This window comes from Oncorhynchus mykiss, chromosome 5 (assembly GCF_057628025.1).
Source record: "Oncorhynchus mykiss isolate SJ-2025 chromosome 5, ASM5762802v1, whole genome shotgun sequence".
Lineage (NCBI taxonomy): Eukaryota > Metazoa > Chordata > Actinopteri > Salmoniformes > Salmonidae > Oncorhynchus > Oncorhynchus mykiss.
Genome location: NC_143026.1, coordinates 64,223,424 through 64,244,561, shown reverse-complemented (window position 1 = coordinate 64,244,561; position 21,138 = coordinate 64,223,424). Strand labels below are relative to the sequence as shown.

The 21,138-nt window shown below is 41.2% G+C and overlaps 2 protein-coding genes and 1 long non-coding RNA gene across 3 annotated transcripts in view; 1 reads left to right on the top strand and 2 right to left on the bottom strand.

The window, feature by feature from the left end:
- LOC110524274 (mast cell protease 1A) overlaps positions 1–523 on the bottom strand; it is a 4,544-nt gene extending 4,021 nt beyond the window's left edge. Inside the window, exons 1-2 of the mRNA XM_021603763.3 lie at positions 459–523; positions 25–187 (exon numbers count right to left, since the gene is read on the bottom strand). Of these exons, the coding sequence (XP_021459438.1) occupies positions 25–187; positions 459–510 (215 nt within the window). The 5' untranslated portion in view covers positions 511–523. The remainder of the gene's footprint in view (positions 1–24; positions 188–458) is intronic.
- The window catches only part of LOC118964634 (uncharacterized), a 13,673-nt gene extending 5,998 nt beyond the window's left edge, over positions 1–7,675 (top strand). The window contains exon 5 of the long non-coding RNA XR_016496227.1: positions 4,879–7,675. This is a non-coding gene — a long non-coding RNA (uncharacterized LOC118964634). The remainder of the gene's footprint in view (positions 1–4,878) is intronic.
- Positions 7,523–21,138, bottom strand: LOC110524272 (mast cell protease 1A). The gene is made up of 5 exons (XM_021603762.3): positions 20,639–21,138; positions 16,418–16,568; positions 16,084–16,225; positions 15,400–15,666; positions 7,523–8,093 (listed from the first exon to the last, which is right to left on the bottom strand). The coding sequence occupies exons 1-5, from the start codon at positions 20,697–20,699 to the stop codon at positions 7,941–7,943; spliced, it is 774 nt and encodes a 257-aa protein (XP_021459437.1). The 5' UTR covers positions 20,700–21,138; the 3' UTR covers positions 7,523–7,940.

The window sequence follows — 21,138 nt, the reverse complement described above, 5'->3', positions numbered from 1 at the left end:
AGAGATTCTGAAAATACTTCTCACCCGTCACAGTGAGCAGCAGTGAGGACAAAATCTTCTCTCACCAGAACTCCTCCACAGGAATGTTGACCTCGGGACTGTAAGGAAGCCATGTATGGACGAGAGTTGCGAGCTGCCTCTCTTCCACCAACAATACCCACCTTTGGCACCTTGCGCCCTTCAGTGCCTTTGAACAGAAAGTAGAGAATACTTTTTGTATAGCTGTTGTCTATAGCTTTGCATTGCTACTGTATCTGCACAGCTTACAACAAATGGTTTGTCAGTATTCATTACTGCCAAATATAATATGAACTGCCTTTAGAGCTGTATGCAGAAGCATTAACATTTGTCAAATATACTTTTCGTAACAAGTACTATACTTCAATATTAGTCTGCATGGTGTAGTCAGTTCGGTGCTAATGGCAGTTACTATGTTATAGAATTTAAACATGCCTTACCATTCACGGCTATGATCAGCACTATGTGAAGAACCACTGAGCGGATTGCCATAGTGCATATGGACAAATGGCATGGTGCACCTCTCGGGTATATAAATGTGTGTGTGGTGGTGGGGGGGGGGGTTATTTCTCAATATTTTACTGTTTTACAAATTCCGGACAGTACGGGGTCTTTGTTCCCCATTGCCACACACAGACTGTTTCCCAATATTATGCTGTGGCTGGTTTCAAGGGTTCCTTGATGGTGTATTCTGAGGAAAGATGGCTGTGATATTATGAAATCATGTCAGTTAAAGTTGATGTAATTTATTTATGCTTTCAAGATGGCGTAGCAGTTGGACATGTGTTTGTCTTGTCCCGTGTAGATAGTCGGTTTCTTTGTTTTTTCTTATATATTTTAATCTAATCTATGAACTGAATATACTTTCCTGCAACCCGCCTCACCCAATGTGGTACGGATCTGCTATTTTTATACTTTATAACTGGAACCCCCATCAGAAGATAGCCAGCCTACTAGCAACTAGCTAGTAGTCAGTTAGCCACTGAGCTCGGACACCAGCCAGCTTCAGCTTGGTCAATACCTGCCAGTCTGCACAGCGCGATATCAACCCAGAGAATATCGGACTGCTTTTCTCTACCACATCACCGGATGGATTCCTGCCGCTAGCTCTGGACCATTACACCTGATCATTGCAGCTAGCTAGCTACAACTGAGTGGCTATGGCTGGCTAATGCCTCTGTCCCGAAGCAAGCACCAGTTAGCCTTGAGCTAGCCTCGAGCTAGGCCCATCTCCCGGCTAGCCAAAGAGGTATACCAGCTAAATCTTGGGCTACAATACCCCTTGGCCTGGACCCTTTATTTCCGACACGCAGCCCCGTCGATTCATCACAACTGGTCTGCCGACGTAATTGTCCGAGGTGGTTTCAACAGGCTTTTCCGTTGCGATGTCGCCGAAGACCCATCTGCTAGCCCCCGTCCACTAGCTTTCTGAATCGTCGTGTCCTAGCATAGTAGCGACTACCGAATGGCTCCCTGACTCACCTATTGCTGCTCATTGGACCCTATGATCACTTGGCTACACATGCCTCTCCCTAATATCAATATGCCTTGTCTACTGCTGTTTCGGTTAGTTATTATTGTTTCATTTCACTGTAGAGCCCCCAACCTCGCTCAACATGCCTTAGCTCTTTTGTCCCACCCCCCACACATGCGGAGACCTCACCTGGCTTAACTGGTGCCTCCAGAGACACAACTTCTCTCATTGTCACTCAATGCCTAGGTTTACCTCCACTGTACTCACATCCTAGCATACCCTTGTCTGTACATTATGCCCTGAATCTATTCTACCATGCCCAGAAATCTGTTCCTTTTATTCTCTGTTCCCAACGCACTAGACGACCAGTTCTTATAGCTTTTAGCCGTACCCTTATCCTACTCCTCCTCTGTTCCTCTGGTGATGTAGAGGTTAACCCAGGCTATGTAGCCCCCAGCACTACACCTATTCCCCAGGTGCTCTCATTTGTTGACTTCCGTAAAAGCCGTGGTTTCATGCATGTTAACATCAGAAGCCTCCTCCCTAAGTTTGTTTTATTCACTGCTTTAGCACACTCCGCCAACCCTGATGTCCTAGCCGTGAATTTTTTCCATCCCCAACTACAACATTTTCCGACAAGATAGAACTGCTAAGGGGGGCGGATTTGCAATCTACTGCAGAGTTCTGTCATACTATCCAGGTCTGTTCCCAAACAGTTCAAGCTTCTACTTTTAAAAATCCACCTTTCCAGAAATAAGTCTCTCACCGTTGCTGCTTGTTATAGACCCCCCTCAGTCCCCAGCTGTGCCCTGGACACCATATGTGAATTGATTGCCCCACATCTATCTTAAGAGTTCGTACTGTTAGGTGACCTAAACTGGGATATGCTTAACACCCTGGCCATCCTACAATCTAAGCTAGATGCCCTCAATCTCACACAAATTATCAAATGAACCTACCAGGTACAACCCTAAATCCGTAAGCATGGGCACCCTCATAGAAATCATCCTGACCAACTTTCCCTCTAAATACACCTCTGCTGTCTTCAACCAGGATCTCAGCAATCACTGCCTCATTGCCTGCATCCATAATGGGTCCATAATGGGTCCGACCACCCCTCATCACTGTCAAATGCTCCGTAAAACACTTCAGCGAGCAGGCCTTTCTAATCGACCTGGCCCAGGTATCCTGGAAGGATATTGACATCATCCCGTCAGTAGAGGATGCCTGGTAGCTCTTTAAAAGTGCTTTCCTCACCATCTTAAATAAGCATGCCCCATTAAAAAAATGTAGAACAAAGAACAGATATAGCCCTTGGTTCACCCCAGACTTGACTGCCCTTGACCAGCACAAAAACATCCTGTTCACCAACTACTTCTCAGATAGAGTTCAGTCTGTCAAATCGGAGGGCCTGTTGTCCGGACCTCTGGCAGTCTCTATGGGGGTGCCACAGGGTTAAATTCTCGGGTTGACTCTTTTCTCTGTATATATCAATGATGTCGCTCTTGCTGCTGGTGATTCTCTGTTCCACTTCTACGCAGATGACACCATTCGGTATACTTCTGGCCCTTCTTTGGACACTGTGTTAACAACCCTCCAAACGAGCTTCAATGCCATACTACACTCCTTCCGTGGCCTCCAACTGCTCTTAAATGCAAGTAAAACTAAATACATGCTCTTCAACCAATTGCTGCCCGCACCCGCCCGTCCGACTAGCATCACTACTCTGGACGGTTCTGACTTAGAATATGTGGACAACTACAAATACCTAGGTGTCTGGTTAAACTCTCCTTCCAGACTCACATTAAGCAATCCAAATACTTATATCTCCCTCTCTAACTTTAAGCATCAGCTGTCAGAGTATCTTACCAATCACTGTACCTGTACACAGCCAATCTGTAAAAAGCACACCCAACTGTTAGGGAAGATTCAGAATTTGTTGGTAACATATGTAAGATGTTTTATATTTATCAAATGTGTGTAAGTTAATTCTCATCAGAATGGTATTTTTGTATAATACTGTGGCAGGGTTGCAGTATCTGTTCTATGTCAAGACTAAGTTGCATGGCCGCTGAGAGGGGAGAGGTCAAAGTGTCATCATGTGTAAGCATATCTTTTGCTCCACTGTGTGTGTGCCAGTTCACTCCCTAGTTTTCCCATCGGAGATGGCAGTGTCTGGAATCATTCTCCTCTCCGTGAGTTTGTCCAGGAGGTTGTATTTTGAGTTGGTTGTATCTAAATGACAATTTGATATATGCCTGTTGATATGGAGGGTTGGTTTATGGTTCTGGGGTTTGAGTAAGGAGACAAAGCTGAACGATTTATTATGTCTATGCTGTCTTATCCTGGGTGTGTGTCTTTACTATAAAGGACCTCATTTGAAATGTGGAAGGGGCTCTCAGAGAATTCATGGTTAGACACTGAATCGATCTGAGAGTCACAGGGTTGTGATAGAGCTCATATAATTAAAGATGGACTTTGATAACTAACTCTGACTTGTGTGTGTGGTTTGCTCCCATGATTTGGTAAATAGAGGAAATTTCCACGACACAACTACCTCATCCCCATATTGTATTTTTTTGTTGTTGCTCTTTTGCACCCCAGTATCTCTACTTGCACATCAAAATTGTAATTATTGTAAATTGTAATTATTTCGCCACTATGGCCTATTTATTGCCTTACGTCCCTAATCTTACTACATTTGCACATACTGTATTTTGTGTTATTGACTGTACGTTTGTTTATCCCATGTGTAACTCTGTGTTGTTGTTTTGTCCCACTGCTTTGCTTTATCTTGGCCAGGTCGCAGTTGTAAATGAGTACTTGTTCTCAACTGGCCTACCTGTTTAAATAAAGGTGAAATATATATATATATTTTAAATGATACTCAAACATGCAGAATAATTATTTTAGAAAGCAAATTGCAAAGGCTCCATGTTGTGGTATTGCTGCGGGTACTTGTGCAATGAGAAGCTACCACTTGCCGTTGTTGGCATTGTTGGGACATTGTGGTGTTTACCAGGATTTTCTGATGTAAACCTTTCCCAGCATTCGCTGGTTTGAATAGCCTGCAAAACTGTTTAGGTACAACAAACATTACATTCTATCTGATGTGTGTGCAATTCTTTATATTGATCACAAGAGACATTTCACTCTGATCTGTTAGGCACACATTTATTTCCCTTACACGACAGTACATACATGGTAATTGTTATGCATTTAACATAGACAATAAAGATAGACACCCAATGTAAGAAAAACATCAGGAGTACGAGTAGGTATTAATATAAAAATAATTGGACTGCAATCAAAACTAGCATATTAGCACGTTCATTTTGCAGGATAAATCCTAACATATTTTCTTGTTGATTACCTTCTTTATCCAGAGTAAGAACTTGGAAATCTGACTATAGACATTGGGCATGTACAGAGAGTCACAGTTTCCATCCAAGTTGACGGAGATGACACCCACAGCCATTCCATTGAACACCAAAGGACCACTAGAATCCCCCTGTGGGAGAGAGGATGATCACCTTATAGGTTACATACCAGTCAAAATTGTCCCATTTCGGTGCATGTATGATGTAGGCTACACATGTATGAACATCACATTGTCTTCCTACAATTTTCAAAGTCAATATTATATTTCTTTGGAGTTAAACAAAACTGACAAGCCATTCTTGGTACCTGTACAGATGACCTTGGGAGGAAGTTTACGCCACTCCTTCTGGCAGACATTCAGGACAATGGTAGTCATGTCCACCACTTGAAGGTCATCAACAAGGCACTTGGTGTTGGGTTTGATGACTTGGTCCTAGAATTTTCCCTGTTTTCACAGCTTTATTTGATTTAGCCTTCTTAGACAGCTTGAAACATATGTGAAGGCCAAAACGTGGGAATCTGTAGTATTAGCAATTACTGATGAATGCATATGACCTATTAGGATGTACACTTAGTAATAGTGTAAATAATAATATAAAGACAAATTATATTGATACAAATATGCCATTACCAGTGTCAACATCTTCATAGTTGGTTGCATTTGTTTTCCACATTGTATCTGACAGAGATGGTACTGCAGGGTATTCTTCTGTGCTTTTTTTCCCCCCATTGATGAGATAGTAAAAGCGGCCACAATGAACTAAACGGTAAGGTAATAGGCATTTGTTCAGATCTCATTGATGCCCATCAAGTTCAGGAGAGAGAATTACCCAGTTAGGTCAGGGGTACAGTAAGTAGTTTGTTTGTGGTGCACATCGTGCTTGGAGGGCTTGTCAGAAATACCAGATTCACCCTTGGCCCCTTTGTATACACAAGATGGTCGATCTGAGGACAGCTGTGGTTTCACTTCTATGATGACTATCTATGATGTTTCCATCGATCCTTGTATGGTTTTCCTGTAAAGCCAAGGTACGTGTTTTCTGCATTTACCATAACTCTGTCGGCCCTTCTGCATATGAATAGGTGGAGGGTTATCATGGGGACCTTATATGTGACACACTGATGGTTGCCAATCCTCCTTGTTGTTGTGTTGATGACCTTATACTGTTTGTATATGATTGGCTGGTGGTAATTTAGAGTGTATGAATACTCATAGTTGCATGCAGTGCTGCATTTACCTCATATAGGTCAACTCAACTCCCTCTCCCTCATGCAAGAGCCGTGTCTTCTCCTGGTTGATGCTCTCCTGTGTTACCATGCCAACTATGAACAACCTTTGGTTTACAAAGGCTGACGACATTCTTGATGCTTTGAAAGACACAGTGACAGTCATAAGACCTTGCCACTCTCAGTGGTCCTGCACTAGAGGAAGAGGGGAGGGGCATATCTTCTCACAATGAAAAACGAGTTGATAGGCCTGCGCAGTGCACCTATTCAGAACAACATGTCAACTACGAAAGGGCCATACCTTTCTAGTCACTGTAGAAACAACAGTAAATCACATTTTAAAATGTAATGTTAGTTTAAGAGGAAGTTGTGTTGTGCTCATTGAAATGTAACCTTTTTTTGGGTGTATCTGTACTTTACTATTTATATTTTTTGACAAGTTTCACTTCACTACATTCCTTAAGAAAATGTACTTTTTACTCCATACATTTTCCCTGACTCCCCCAAGTACTTGTAACATTTCGAATGCTTAGCAGGGCAGGAAAATGGTCCAATTCACACACTTATCAAGAGAACATCCCTGGTCTTCCCTACTGCCTCTGATCTGGCACTAAACACAAATGCTTTGTTTGGCACTAAAGTAATACTGCAAAAAATGTGGTAAAGCAATTCACTTTTTGTCCTGAATACTAAATCCTAGAGGAAAACCTGATTCAGTCAGCTTTCCACCAGACACTGGGAAATGAATTCATCCTTCAGGTGGAATATAACCTAAAACACAAGGCCAAATCTACACTGGAGTTACCAAGAAGACAGTGAATGTGTCCGTCCGAGTTGCAGTTTTGACTTAAATCTACTTTACAATCTTAGCAAGACCTGAAAATGGTTGTCTAGCAATGTTCAACAACCAATTTGACAGAGCTTGAAGAATTTTGGAAAAAAATTATGTTGCACAGTCCAAGTGTGGAAGCCTCTTAGAGACCCAGAAAAACTCACAGCTGTAATTGTTACCAAAGGTGCTTCTACAAAGTACTGACTCAGGGGTGTGAATACTTATGTAAATGAGATATTTCTGTATTTCATTTTCAATACATTTGTACTCATTTCTAAAACATGTTTTCCCTTTGGGACTATGGGATATTGTGTGTAGATGGGTGAGAGAAAAAAATGATTCAATCCATTTTGAATTCAGGCTGTAACAACAAGATGTGGAATAAGTCAAGGGGTATAAATACTTTCTGAAGACAGACACCACAGGGATCATGTCCTCTGGTCTGAAAACAGAAGCTGTGTTGTGGTTTCAAAGCATTGTGACAGCTTCATGAAACGAGTTACTCTGTATTCTTGACCACAAGTTTCCATGTGTGGTGGTGTTTGGTGATGACAGCTGAAGATGCGAGAAGAGCTCGCTGTCTGAAGAGGTATACTCAAATCAAACGTTTATTGGTTATGTACGCAGTTTAGCAGATGTTAGCGCATGCAGCGAAATGCTTATGTTACTAGCTCCTAACAATGCAATAAAATGTCAAACAAGTACACAAATTGAACAAAATAAAAACACAACAAATCAATAAATGTCAGAATTAATCCAATTAACACCCCAAATAGCACTAACAGTAATCCAAATGCAAATTACTTGAGGCTGTTACTGAAAATCAACTAAAATACAAACATACACGTGCATGCATATACACTAATCCTACTCGAGCATACACACACACACACACACACACACACACACACACACACACACACACGGTATAGAGCTCATTGAAGAACGGACATCCTTTATTGTTTGATACAATGATATATAATTGTCACTCAGTTAATGTCTCATTCCTTAATACTTAATGATAGACTTGATCCAGGAAAGATACTTGGATATTTTGGTGTAGACGTTGGGCTTCTGTGGCTCATTGCAGTTTCCTTGCTGGTTGAATGACACAACACCTACTGCTGTCCCCTTACACACCAGAGGACCTCCTGAATCTCCCTGCAATGATAGTTGAAACAATGGAGGGAGAAAATAAAAAAAAACACTTTACATTTGCAAAGAAAATCGCTTATTTATAATTAATGCATTATCAGAATTAAAAGGGCAATTCCAACACTTTTCAACCTCATATTCATTATCTCCAGCACCAAACCAGTGTTTAAATATGAAGAGTTTCATTCCAAAATGCTGCATATCCAATTTCAGAAATGTTGGTAAATTAGCTTTTATTTTTTAAAGAACTTATCAATGAGATTGTTGAGTTGTTTCACTATCTAATCAATGCATGGGGTTGTTCAATGACAGACATACAGGGCCTTCGGAAAGTATTCAGACCCCTAGACTTTTTCCACATTTTGCTACCTTACAACCTTATTGTAAAACTGATTTCAAATATTTTTCCCCCTCATCAATCCACATACAATATTACATAATGACAAAGCAAAAACCTTTACTAATTTATAAAAAATTACAAAATAAAATATCACATTTACATAAGTATTCAGACCCTTTACTCAGTACTTTGTTGAAGCACCTTTGGCAGCGATTACAGCATCGATTCTTCTTGGGTATGACACTACAAGCTTGGCACACCTCTATTTGGGGAGGTTCTCCCATTCTTCTCGGCAAATCCTCTCAAGCTGTCAGGTTGGATGTGGAGCGTTGCTGTAAATAGAGTAAATTAAATCATAGCTTAAACTATTAAAGACCACAAAGGGAAACCCAGACGCTCTATGCTCGCTTCCAGGCAAGCAACACTGAAGCACGCACCAGTGGGTCAGACGTTCACATACACTAAGTTGACTGTGCCTTTAAACAGCTTGGAAAAATTACAGAAAATTATGTCATGGCTTTAGAAGTTTCTGATAGGCTAATTGACATAATTTGAGTCAATTGGAGTTGTACCTGTGGATGTATTTCAAGGCCTACCTTCAAACTCGGTGCCTCTTTGCTTGACATGGGAAAATCAATAGAAATCAGCCAAGACCTCAGAAAAATAATTGTAGACCTCCACGAGTCTGGTTCATCCTTGGGAGCAATTTCCAAACGCCTGAAGGTACCACGTTCATCTGTACAAACAATAGTACGCAGGTATAAACACCATGGGACCACGCGGCCGTCATACCGCTCAGGAAGGAGACGCTTTCTGTCTCCTAGAGATGAACGTACTTTGGTGCAAAAAGTGCAAATCAATCCCAGAACAACAGCAAAGGACCTTGTGAAGATGCTGGAGGAAACAAGTACAAAAGTATCTATATCCACAGTAAAACGAGTCCTATATCGACACAACCTGAAAGACCGCTCAGCTTGGAAGAAGCCACTGCTCCAAAACCGTCATAAAAAAGCCAGACTACAGTTTGCCACTGCACATGGGGACAAAGATCGTACTTTGTAGAAATGTCCTCTGTCTGATGAAACAAAAATAGAACCGTTTGGCCATAATGACCATCATTATGTTTGGAGGAAAAAGGTAGAGGCTTGCAAGTAAAACAACACCATCCCAACTGTGAACGGTGGGGGTGGCAGCATCATGTTGTGGGGCTGCTTTGATTCAGGAGGGATTGGTGCACTTCACAAAATAGATGGCATCATGAGGAGGTGAAATGATGTGGATATATTGAAGCAACATCTCAAGACATCAGTTAGGAAGTTAAAGCTTGGTCGCAAATGGGTCTTCCAAATGGACAATGACCCCAAGCATACTTCCATAGTTGTGGCAAAATGGCTTAAGGACAACAAAGTCAAGGTATTGAAGTGGCCATCACAAAACCCTGACCTCAATCCTATTGAAAATTTGTAGGCAGAACGGAAAAAGCGTGTGCGAGCAAGGAGGCCAAGAAACCTGATTCAGTTACACCAGCTCTGTCAGGAGGAATGGGCCAAAATTCACCCAACTTATTGTGGGAAGCTTGTGGAAGGCTACCCGAAACGTTTCACCCAAGTTAAACAATTTAAAGGCAATGCTACCAAATACTAATTTAGTGTATGTAAACTTCCGACCCACTGGGTAAGTGATGAAAGAAATAAAAGCAGAAATAAAATCACTCTACTATTATTCTGAAATTTCGCATTCTTAAAATAATTGGTGATCCTAACTGAAATAAGACAAGGAATTTTTACTAGGATTAAATGTCAGGAATAGTCAAAAACTGAGTTTAAATGTATTTGGCTAAGGTGTATGTAAACTTCCGACTTCAACTGTATCTGAGAATGCTGTTCATCGACTACAGCTCGGAGTTCAACACCATAGTGCCCACAAAACTCATCACTAAGCTAAGGGCTCCGGGACTAAACACCTCCCTCTGCAACTGGATCCTGGACTTCCTGACGGGCCGCCCTCAGGTGGTAAGAGTAAGCAACAATACGTATGCCACGCTAATCCTTAACACTGGGGCCCCTCAGGGGTGTGTACTTAGTCCCCTCCTGTACTTCCTGTTCACCCACGACTGCGTGGCCAAACACAACAACAACACCATCATTTAGTTTGCTGACGACACACCAGTGGTAGGCCTGATCACCGACAACGATGAGACAGCATTTAGGGAGGACGTCAGAGAACTGGCAGTGTGGTGCTAGGACAACAGCCTCTCCCTCAATGTGAGCACGACAAAGTAGCTGATCTTGGACTACATGAAAAGGCCCCCATTAACATCGATGGGGCTGTAGTGGAGCGGGGCTGTAGTGGAGCGGGTTGAGAGTTTCAAGTTCCTTGGTGTCCACATCACCAACGATCTATCATGGTCCAAGCACACCAAGACAGTCGTGAAGAGGGCACAACAAAACCTATTCCCCCTCAGGAGACTGAAAAGATTTGGCATGGGTCCTCAGATCCTCAAATGGTTCTACTGCAGCACCTGGTTGCATCGCTGCCTGGTATGGCAACTGCTCGGCCTCCAACCGCAAGGCACTACAGAGGGTAGTGCGTACGGCCCAGTTAATCACTGGGGCCAAGCTTCCTGCCATACAGGACCTATATAATAGGCGGTGTCAGAGGAAAGCCCATAAAATTGTCAGAGACTCCTGTCTCCAAAGTTAGACTTTCCTCTGCTACCGCAAGTCTAGGACCAAAAGGCTCCTCAACAGCTTCTACCCCCAAGCCGTTAGACTGCTGAACAATTAATACAAATTAACCCCCCCCCCCCCCTCTTTTGTACACTGCTGCTACTCCCTGTTTGCTTGTTACCTATGCATAGTCACTTTGCCCCCATCTACATGTACACATTACCTCAACTAGCCTGTACCCCTGCACACTGACTCGGTACCAGTTCCCCCTGTATATCGCCTCGTTATTGTGTTACTTTTTATTAGAGCCTACTTGGTAAATATTTTCTTCACCTTAAAGTCTACACTTGTTGTATTCGGAGCATGTGGCAAATCAAGTTGTATTTTCAGGTCTCCAGAGATGTTCGATCATGAACCTTCGCCCCCAGTCTGAGTTCCTGAGCATTATGGAGCAGGTTTTCATTAAGGATCTCTGTACTTTACTCCGTTCATCTTTGCCTCGATCCTGACTAATCTCCCAGTCCCTGTCGCTGAAAAACATCCCCACGGCATAATTCTGCCAACACCATGCTTCACCGTAGGGATGGTGCCAGGTCTCCTCCAGAAGTGACTCTTGGCATTCAGGCCAAAGATTTCAATCTTGGTTTCATCAGACAATATAATCTCGTTTCTCATAATCTGAGAGTCCTTTAGGTGCCTTTTGACAAACTCCAAGCAGGCTGTCATGCGCCTTTTACTGAGGAGTTGCCACTCTTCCGTAAAAGCCTGATTGGTGAAGTGCTGCAGAGATGGTTGGCTTTTTGGAAGGTTCTCCCATCTCAACAAAGGAACTCTAGAGCTCTGTCGGAGTGACCATCAGGTTCTTGGTCTCCTCCCTGACCAAGGCCCTACTCCCCCGATTGCTCAGTTTGGCTCGGTGGTCAGCTCTAGGAAGAGTCTTGGGGGTTTCAAACTTCTTCCATTTAAGAATGATGGAGGCCACTGTGCTGCATACATTTTTTGGCACCCTTCCACAGATCTGTGCCTTGACACAATCCTGTCTCGCAGCTCTACGGACAATTCATTCGTCCTCATGGCTTGGTTTTTGCCCTGACATGCACTGTCAAGTGTGGGACCTTATATAGACAGGTGTGTGCCTTTCCAAATCATGTCCAAACAATTGTATTTACCACAGGTGGACTCTTTCAACGTGAATATAAATATTTTATACACACATGAAGCTACCCATAAGCAATCATTTCTGATGGAAAAACACAAATGTGAAAACATTTGTGGATGTAGCATTTTGGAAATAATCAGTTCATGTGTGAAAACGCATTTGTAGGATCTGTGGTTAAAATTACACTGCTCAAAAAAATAAGGGGAACACTTAAACAACACAATGTAACTCCAAGTCAATCACACTTCTGTGAAATCAAACTGTCCACTTAGGAAGCAACACTGATTGACAAGAAATTTCACATGCTGTTGTGCAAATGGAATAGACAACAGGTGGAAATTATAGGCAATTAGCAAGACACCCCCAATAAAGGAGTGGTTCTGCAGGTGGTGACAACAGACCACTTCTCAGTTCCTATGCTTCCTGGCTGATGTTTTGGTCACTTTTGAATGCTGGCGGTGCTTTCACTCTAGTGGTAGCATGAGACGGAGTCTACAACCCACACAAGTGGCTCAGGTAGTGCAGCTCATCCAGGATGGCACATCAATGCGAGCTGTGGCAAGAAGGTTTGCTGTGTCTGTCAGCGTAGTGTCCAGAGCATGGAGGCGCTACCAGGAGACAGGCCAGTACATCAGGAGACGTGGAGGAGGCCGTAGGAGGGCAACAACCCAGCAGCAGGACTGCTACCTCCGTCTTTTTTCAAGGAGGAGCAGGAGGAGCACTGCCAGATCCCTGCAAAATGACCTCCAGCAGGCCACAAATGTGCATGTGTCTGCTCAAACAGTCAGAAACAAACTCCATGAGGGTGGTATGAGGGCCCAACGTCCACAGGTGGGGGTTGTGCTTACAGCCCAACACCGTGCAGGACGTTTGGCATTTGCCAGAGAACACCAAGATTGGCAAATTCGCCACTGGCGCCCTGTGCTCTTCACAGATGAAAGCAGGTTCACACTGAGCACGTGACAGATGTGAGTCTGGAGATGCCGTGGAGAACGTTCTGCTGCCTGCAACATCCTCCAGCATGACCGGTTTGGCGGTGGGTCAGACACCCTGGACCCAAACTGCTACAGACCTTTATCCATCCTGCCCTACCTATCTAAGGTCTTCGAAAGCCTAGTCAACAAACAGATCACTGACCATCTCGAATCCCACCGTACCTTCAACGCTGTGCAATCTGGTTTCTTTGCCGGTCACGGGTGCACCTCAGCCACGCTCAAGGTACTAAACGATATCATAACCGGCATCGATAAAAGACAGTACTGTGCAGCCGTCTTCATCGACCTGGCCAAGGCTTTCGACTCTGTCAATCACCATATTCTTATCGGCAGACTCAGTAGCCTCGGTTTTTCTAATGACTGCCTCGCCTGGTTCACCAACTACTTTGCAGACAGAGTTCAGTGTGTCAAATAGGAGGGCATGTTGTCCGGTCCTCTGGCAGTCTCTATGGGGGTGCCACAGGGTTCAATTCTCGGGCCGACTCTTTTCTCTGTATATATCAATGATGTTGCTCTTGCTGCGGGCGATTCCCTGATCCACCTCTACGCAGACGACACCATTCTGTATACTTCTGGCCCTTCCTTGGACACTGTGCTATCTAACCTCCAAACGAGCTTCAATGCCATACAACACTCCTTCCGTGGCCTCCAACTGCTCTTAAACGCTAGTAAAACCAAATGCATGCTTTTCAACCGTTCGCTGCCTGCACCCACACGCCCCACTAGCATCACCACCCTGGATGGTTCCGACCTAGAATATGTGGACATCTATAAGGACCTAGGTGTCTGGCTAGACTGTGAACTCTCCTTCCAGACTCATATCAAACATCTCCAATCTAAAATCAAATCTAGAGTCGGCTTTCTATTCCGCAACAAAGCCTCCTTCACTCACGCCGCCAAACTTACCCTAGTAAAACTGACTATCCTACCGATCCTCGACTTCGGCGATATCATCTACAAAATAGCTTCCAATACTCTACTCAGCAAACTGGATGCAGTTTATCACAGTGCCATCCGTTTTGTTACTAAAGCACCTTATACCACCCACCACTGCGACCTGTATGCTCTAGTCGGCTGGTCCTCGCTACATATTCGTCGCCAGACCCACTGCTCCAGGTCATCTACAAGTCCATGCTAGGTAAAGCTCTGCCTTATCTCAGTTCACTGGTCACGATGGCAACACCCACTCGTAGCACGCGCTCCAGCAGGTGTATCTCACTGACCATCCCTAAAGCCAACACCTCATTTGGCCGCCCTCCATGTGCTCACCAGAGGTAGCCTGACTGCCATTAGGTACCGAGATGAGATCCTCAGACCCTTTGTGAGACCATATGCTGGTGCGATTGGCCCTGGGTTCCTCCTAATGTAAGACAATGCTAGACCTCATGTGGCTGTAGTGTGTCAGCAGTTCCTGCAAGAGGAAGGCATTGATGCTATGGACTGGCCCACCCGTTCCCCAGACCTGAATCCAATTGAGCACATCTGGGACATCATGTCTCGCTCCATGCACCACAGACTGTCCAGGAGTTGGCGGATGCTTTAGTCCAGGTCTGGGAGGAGATCCCTCAGGAGACCATCCGCCACCTCATCAGGAGCATGCCCAGGCGTTGTAGGGTGGTCATACAGGCACGTGGAGGCCACACACACTACTGATCCTCATTTTGACTTGTTTTAAGGACATTACATCAAAGTTGGATCAGCCTGTAGTGTGGTTTTCCACTTTAATTTTGAGTGTGACTCCAAATCCAGTCCTCCATGGGTTGATAAATTTGATTTCTATCGATCATTTTTGTGTGATTTTGTTGTCAGCACATTCAACTATGTAAAGAAAAAAGTATTTAATAAGAATATTTCATTCATTCAGATCTAGGATGTGTTATTTTAGTGTTCCCTTTATTTTTTTGAGCAGTGTATTTTCAAGACCTGTAACGCGTTTCTAGGCCAAGGGAGGGCATTTCCTTCCTCCCCATGTCACCACAAATCACATAGTGACTGAAAATGTTTACATTTTTGATGTTGTCATTGAGTAGAACTGTTTTACTACAAAGTTTTGAAATGCGCCATGTTCACACTGGTATTGTGCTGGTGATAATGAAAATGAGGTTTAAAAGTGGTGGAGTTGCCCTTTAACTACATTCTATGACCATACCTGGCAAACACCCTTATAATCAGCAGCGGTACCACCGGCACATATCAGAGACGGGGTTATGGTGGCAGTGTTCCCCCAAGATCTCTGGCAGGAACGTCTGTCTACAACGGTGACATTCACCTCCAGAAGGCGTGGGTTTGCAGTGCCCCCTGTTTCTGTGGCACCCCACCCTGCCACGGTACAGAAGGATTTGGCCTTGATGTCCTGGTCTTTCTTAGGGAGAGGGATCTGCTGCACAGCTTTGCTCTTCGGGGTCGTTTTGACAAGCTACAGTTAGAGCACATGACTGTAGTTAGGTTTTCTAATAAGCTATAGGATATATTATGCAACATCAATAGCCACTATGTACGCACATGGTCAAAGGTTTTCATACATGACTATGGGTCGTGTGGCTCAGTTGGTTGAGCATGGCGCTTGTAAGTTGCCAAAGTTGTGGGTTCGATTCCCAAGGAGGACCAGTACAAACAAAATGAAAAAATTATGATGTATGAATATTGTAAGTTAGTCTGCATAAGAGCATCTGCTAAATGACTAAAATGTAGATGTAAATCACACCTCGTTTGAAAAAAAATGAAATGTTAATATATGTTATTTATAACAGTACATTTGGCATTTATTATTTGGGGAATGGGGTGCTAAGCTAAGAAACATTCTCACATTGTGCATACTTCCTTTGTCATGTACCTGCAACAGCATGATGTCGTTCTCCAATGTCTTAGCATTGTAACCAGGATGTATGTGGTAATATTTCACATCAATCCTATAAGAAGAACTTTCCTGTCTTGTGATGTCATGAGCACCAACCACAACCGTCAGATTCACAGCCCTATGAAGAGGAAACCACAGTATACTTACTGAGCAGCTAAGCACACAGAACATTCTACAGCATAAAACAAATCTGCAATTTTTAAACAGATACCACAGAATTATTTATGACTTTTAGGTGTGAGTAGTTGAAGTTGTAGATGTCATTTTCTTACATAAATAGTTCAATAGGATAAGAGTAAAACACAATTACCATTTGTAGCAGTGGGCGGCTGTCATGACAAAGCTCTCAGACACGAGGAACCCTCCACAGATGTGTGACTTCTTTGCTTGTACAGAGACCATGTAGGGTTTGGAGTGGCGTGTGGCTTCTGCTCCATTCACTATGCCAGAGTCCTGGTAGGCTGGGACAGAGAGATTTGCCTAAATTAAACGTAGGTAGTGGTAGGCTATCACATCGGTACAAGATATTTAATTATTTTTCATGACATTTTAAAAATATATTTACACTACCATTCAAAAGTTTGGGGTCACTTAGAAATGTCCTTGTTTTCCATTAAAGCATCCATGAAATTAGTTGCAAAATGAATAGGAAATATAGTCAAGTTGTTGAAAAGGTTATAAATAATGATTTTTAATTTAAATAATAATTGTGTCCAAACTTTGCTTTCGTCAAAGAATCCTCCATTTGCCGCAATTACAGCCTTGCAGACCTTTGGCATTCTAGTTGTCAATCTGTTGAGGTAATCTGAAGAGATTTCACCCCATGCTTCCTGAAGCACCTCCCATAAATTAGATTGGCTTGATGGGCACTTTTTATGTACCATACGGTCAAGCTGCTCCCACAACAGCTCAATAGGTTTGAGATCCGGTGACTGTGCTGGCCACTCCATTAGAGACAGAATACCAGCTGACTGCTTCTTCCCTAAATAGTTATTTCATAGTTTGGAGCTGTGCTTTGGGTCATTGTCCTGTTGTAGGAGGAAATTGGCTCCAATTAAGCGTTGCAAAATGGAGTTTCAGCCTTCCTTCTTTAAGATGCCTTTTACCCTGTACAAATCTCACACTTTACCACCACCAAAGCACCCCCAGACATCACATTGCCTCCACCATGATTGACAGATGGCGTCAAGCACTACTCCAGCATATTTTCATTTTTTCTGCGTCTCACGAATGTTCTTCTTTGTGATCCAAACACCTCAAACTTAGATTCGCCTGTCCATGACACCTTTTTTCCAATCTTCCTCTGACCAGTGTCTGTGTTCTTTTACCCATCTTAATCTTTTATTTTTATTGGCCAGTCTGAGATATGGCTTTTTCTTTGCAACTCTGCCTAGGAGGCCAGAATCCCGGAGTCGCCTCTTCACTGTTGACATTGAGACTGGTGTTTTGCGGGTACTATTTGATGAAGATGCCAGTTGAGGACTTGAGGCGTCTCTTTCTCAAACTGGACACTAATGTACTTGTCCTCTTGATCATTTGTGCACCAGGGCCTCCCACTCCTCTTTCTGTTCTGGTTAGAGCCGGTTTGCACTGTTCTGTGAAGGGAGTAGTACACAGCATTGTACGAGATCTTCAGTTTCTTGGCAATTTCTTGCATGGAATAGCCTTAATTTCTCAGAACAAGAATAGACTGACGAGTTTCAGAAGAAAGTGCTTTGTTTCTGGCCATTTTAGCCTGTAATCGAACCCACAAATGCTGATGATCCAGATATTCAACTAGTCTAAAGAAGGCCAGTTTTATTGCTTCTTTAATCAGGACAACAGTTTTCAGCTGTGCTAACATAACTGCAAAAGGGTTTTATAATGATCAATTAGCCTTTTATAATGATATACTTGGATTAGCTAACACAACGTGCCTTTGGATACATGAGTGATGGTTGCTGATAATGGGCCTCTGTACACCTATGTAAATGTAGATATTCCATGACAAATCTGCCGTTTCCAGCGAAAATAGTCATTTACAACATTAACAATGTCTACACTGTATTTCTGATCAATTTGATGTTATTTTAAATGGACCAAAAAAAAAACGCTTTTCTTACAAAAACAAGGACAGTTCAAAGTGACCCCAAACTTTTGAACAATAGTGTATATATTTTTTAACCTTTGCTTAACTAGGCAAGTCAGTTAAGTTTAAAAAATATATACACTACTGTTCAAAAGTTTGGGCAATTAAAATAATAAAGTAATAAAAATACAATTTTAAAAAGTAAAGAGCAGAATCCAGGCTGTATCACAACTGACTTGCCTAATTAAGTAAAGGTTCAGAACTAATTCTTATTTACAATGACGGCCTACACCGGCCAAACCCGGACGACGCTGGGCCAATTGTGCACCGCCCTATGGGCCTCCAAATCATGGCCGGTTGTGATACAGCCTGGATTCTGCTCTTTACTTTTTAAAATTGTATTTGTATTACTTTATTTTTCTTGCTTTAAAAGTCTCTCATTCAACATCAATACTGTACATTGTATCACATTTACATTTGATAAAAGAAAGATTTAGAATGATTTTAAGGGAATCAAGTCATTTACAACATTAACAATGTCTACACTATATTTCTGATCAATTTTATGTTATTTTAAATGGACCCAAAAAATTAGCATTTCTTTCAAAAACGACATTTCTAAGTGACCCCCGGACGACGCTGGGCCAATTGTGCGCCGCCCTATGGGCCTCCCAATCATGGCCGGTTGTGATACAGCCTGGATTCTGCTCTTTACTTTTTAAAATTGTATTTGTATTACTTTATTATTATTTGATTTTTTTATTGCTTTAAAAATATTTCTCATTCAACATCAATACAATACATTATCACATTTACATTTGATAAAGAGATTGAGAATGATTTTAAGGAAATAAGAAGTCATTTACAACATTAAATGTCTCACTCTATTTCTGATCAATTTGATGATATTTTAAATGGAAATAAATATAAAAATTAAAATGTTTTTCTTTCAAAAACAAGGATATTTCTAAGTGACCCCAAACCTTTGAACGGTAGAGTATCTATGTATATATATATATTTTTTGAACGGTAGAGTATCTATGTATATATATTATTATTTTTTGAACGGTAGAGTATCTATGTATATATATATATATTTTTTGAACGGTAGAGTATCTATATATATATATTATTATTTTTTGAACGGTAGAGTATCTATGTATATATATATATATTTTTTGAACGGTAGAGTATCTATATATATATATTATTATTTTTTGAACGGTAGAGTATCTATATATATATATTATTATTTTTTGAACGGTAGAGTATCTATGTATATATATATATATTTTTTGAACGGTAGAGTATCTATATATATATATTATTATTTTTTGAACGGTAGAGTATCTATGTATATATATTATTATTTTTTGAACGGTAGAGTATCTATGTATATATATATATATTTTTTGAACGGTAGAGTATCTATATATATATATTATTATTTTTTGAACGGTAGAGTATCTATGTATATATATATATATTTTTTGAACGGTAGAGTATCTATATATATATATTATTATTTTTTGAACGGTAGAGTATCTATATATATATATTATTATTTTTTGAACGGTAGAGTATCTATATATATATATTATTATTTTTTGAACGGTAGAGTATCTATATATATATATTATTATTTTTTGAACGGTAGAGTATCTATGTATATATATTATTTTTTTTTGAACGGTAGAGTATCTATATATATATATTATTATTTTTTGAACGGTAGAGTATCTATATATATATATTATTATTTTTTGAACGGTAGAGTATCTATGTATATATATTATTATTTTTTGAACGGTAGAGTATCTATATATATATATTATTATTTTTTGAACGGTAGAGTATCTATGTATATATATTATTTTTTTTTGAACGGTAGAGTATCTATATATATATATTATTATTTTTTGAACGGTAGAGTATATATATATTTTTTGAATGGTAGAGTATTTTTTTTTAACTGCTCTTTACTTTTTAAAATTGTGTTTTTATTACTTTATTGTTATTTGTATTTTTTTGCTTTAAAAATCTCTCATTGAACATCAATACCATACATTACATTTCATTGTAAAGAAAAATTGAGAATGAGGGAAGGGAATCAAAAGTCAAGAACTTCATCGTTCACCCTCTCCACGTTTCGTTTCAATGGTTCTTCTCCTTTTCAATTCAATTCATATTTGTTTAAAGACTGTCTCGCTGGAAACCAAAATATTTTCAAATGTATGTCAGCACAGGGTTTTCCATATTTGTGCGTTTACTGTACTTTACAATACAACTAAATTATTAATTGTACCATAATTGTCAGGTAACATTGTAAAACCAGAAAGAAGACCTGTGTGTCTATGTCCCTAGCGTCCCTTTGCTGTTCCAGAGAATAGAAGGTCAAATGTCCCACTCTGCTGCCCTCTGACCCAAGAGTGTGTAGACGTCAAAGGTGAAGTTTGGTCTTACCTGTGAGCCCTGGAGCAGGCAGGAGAGTGATGAGCAGGAGCAGGAGAGATGTGGCAGCCATGTTGTCAAAGAGCGTGTCTGAGAACGTGTTTGAGAGAGTGTGATGGGGTCTTTGTCTTCTCAGACTGGTGGGTTTAGAAGTGCAGAGTGTCTCTATGAACTTCTTCACAGGATGTACCACCTTAGCTTCACAGGATCACACCTATCAGAGTGTGAACTTTCCTTACGTACTATCAATTGACACCTCTTATAGGCCTAGATCATCTACCACATTGTGACTTAATATTTGCTTATAATATATTTTTCTACCTAATTGTACTATAAGTTAACTTTCTTTGATCAAACAAATGGACTGTTTTAATCACTACTTTTTCACTTGAAAAATGGCTTAAAGTATTTGTAATTCCAGATAGTATTCATGGTTTAATATCACTGTAATGCTTGTATTTAGTTAAGAAATGCTTGTAGACTCATTTTGTCAGCCATGTGTCTCAGCTACT

What these genes read in the sequence shown, in the direction of transcription:
- LOC110524272 (XM_021603762.3), bottom strand. Translation starts at nt 20,699, where the DNA reads ATGGCTGCCACATCTCTCCTGCTCCTGCTCATCACTCTCCTGCCTGCT. An exon ending in GCCTGCTCCAGGGCTCACAG is followed by an intron (nt 16,569 to 20,638) that starts GTAAGACCAAAC and finishes TCTCTGTCCCAG; the next exon opens with CCTACCAGGACTCTGGCATA. An exon ending in ATTATAAGGGTGTTTGCCAG is followed by an intron (nt 8,094 to 15,399) that starts GTATGGTCATAG and finishes CTATCATTGCAG; the next exon opens with GGAGATTCAGGAGGTCCTCT.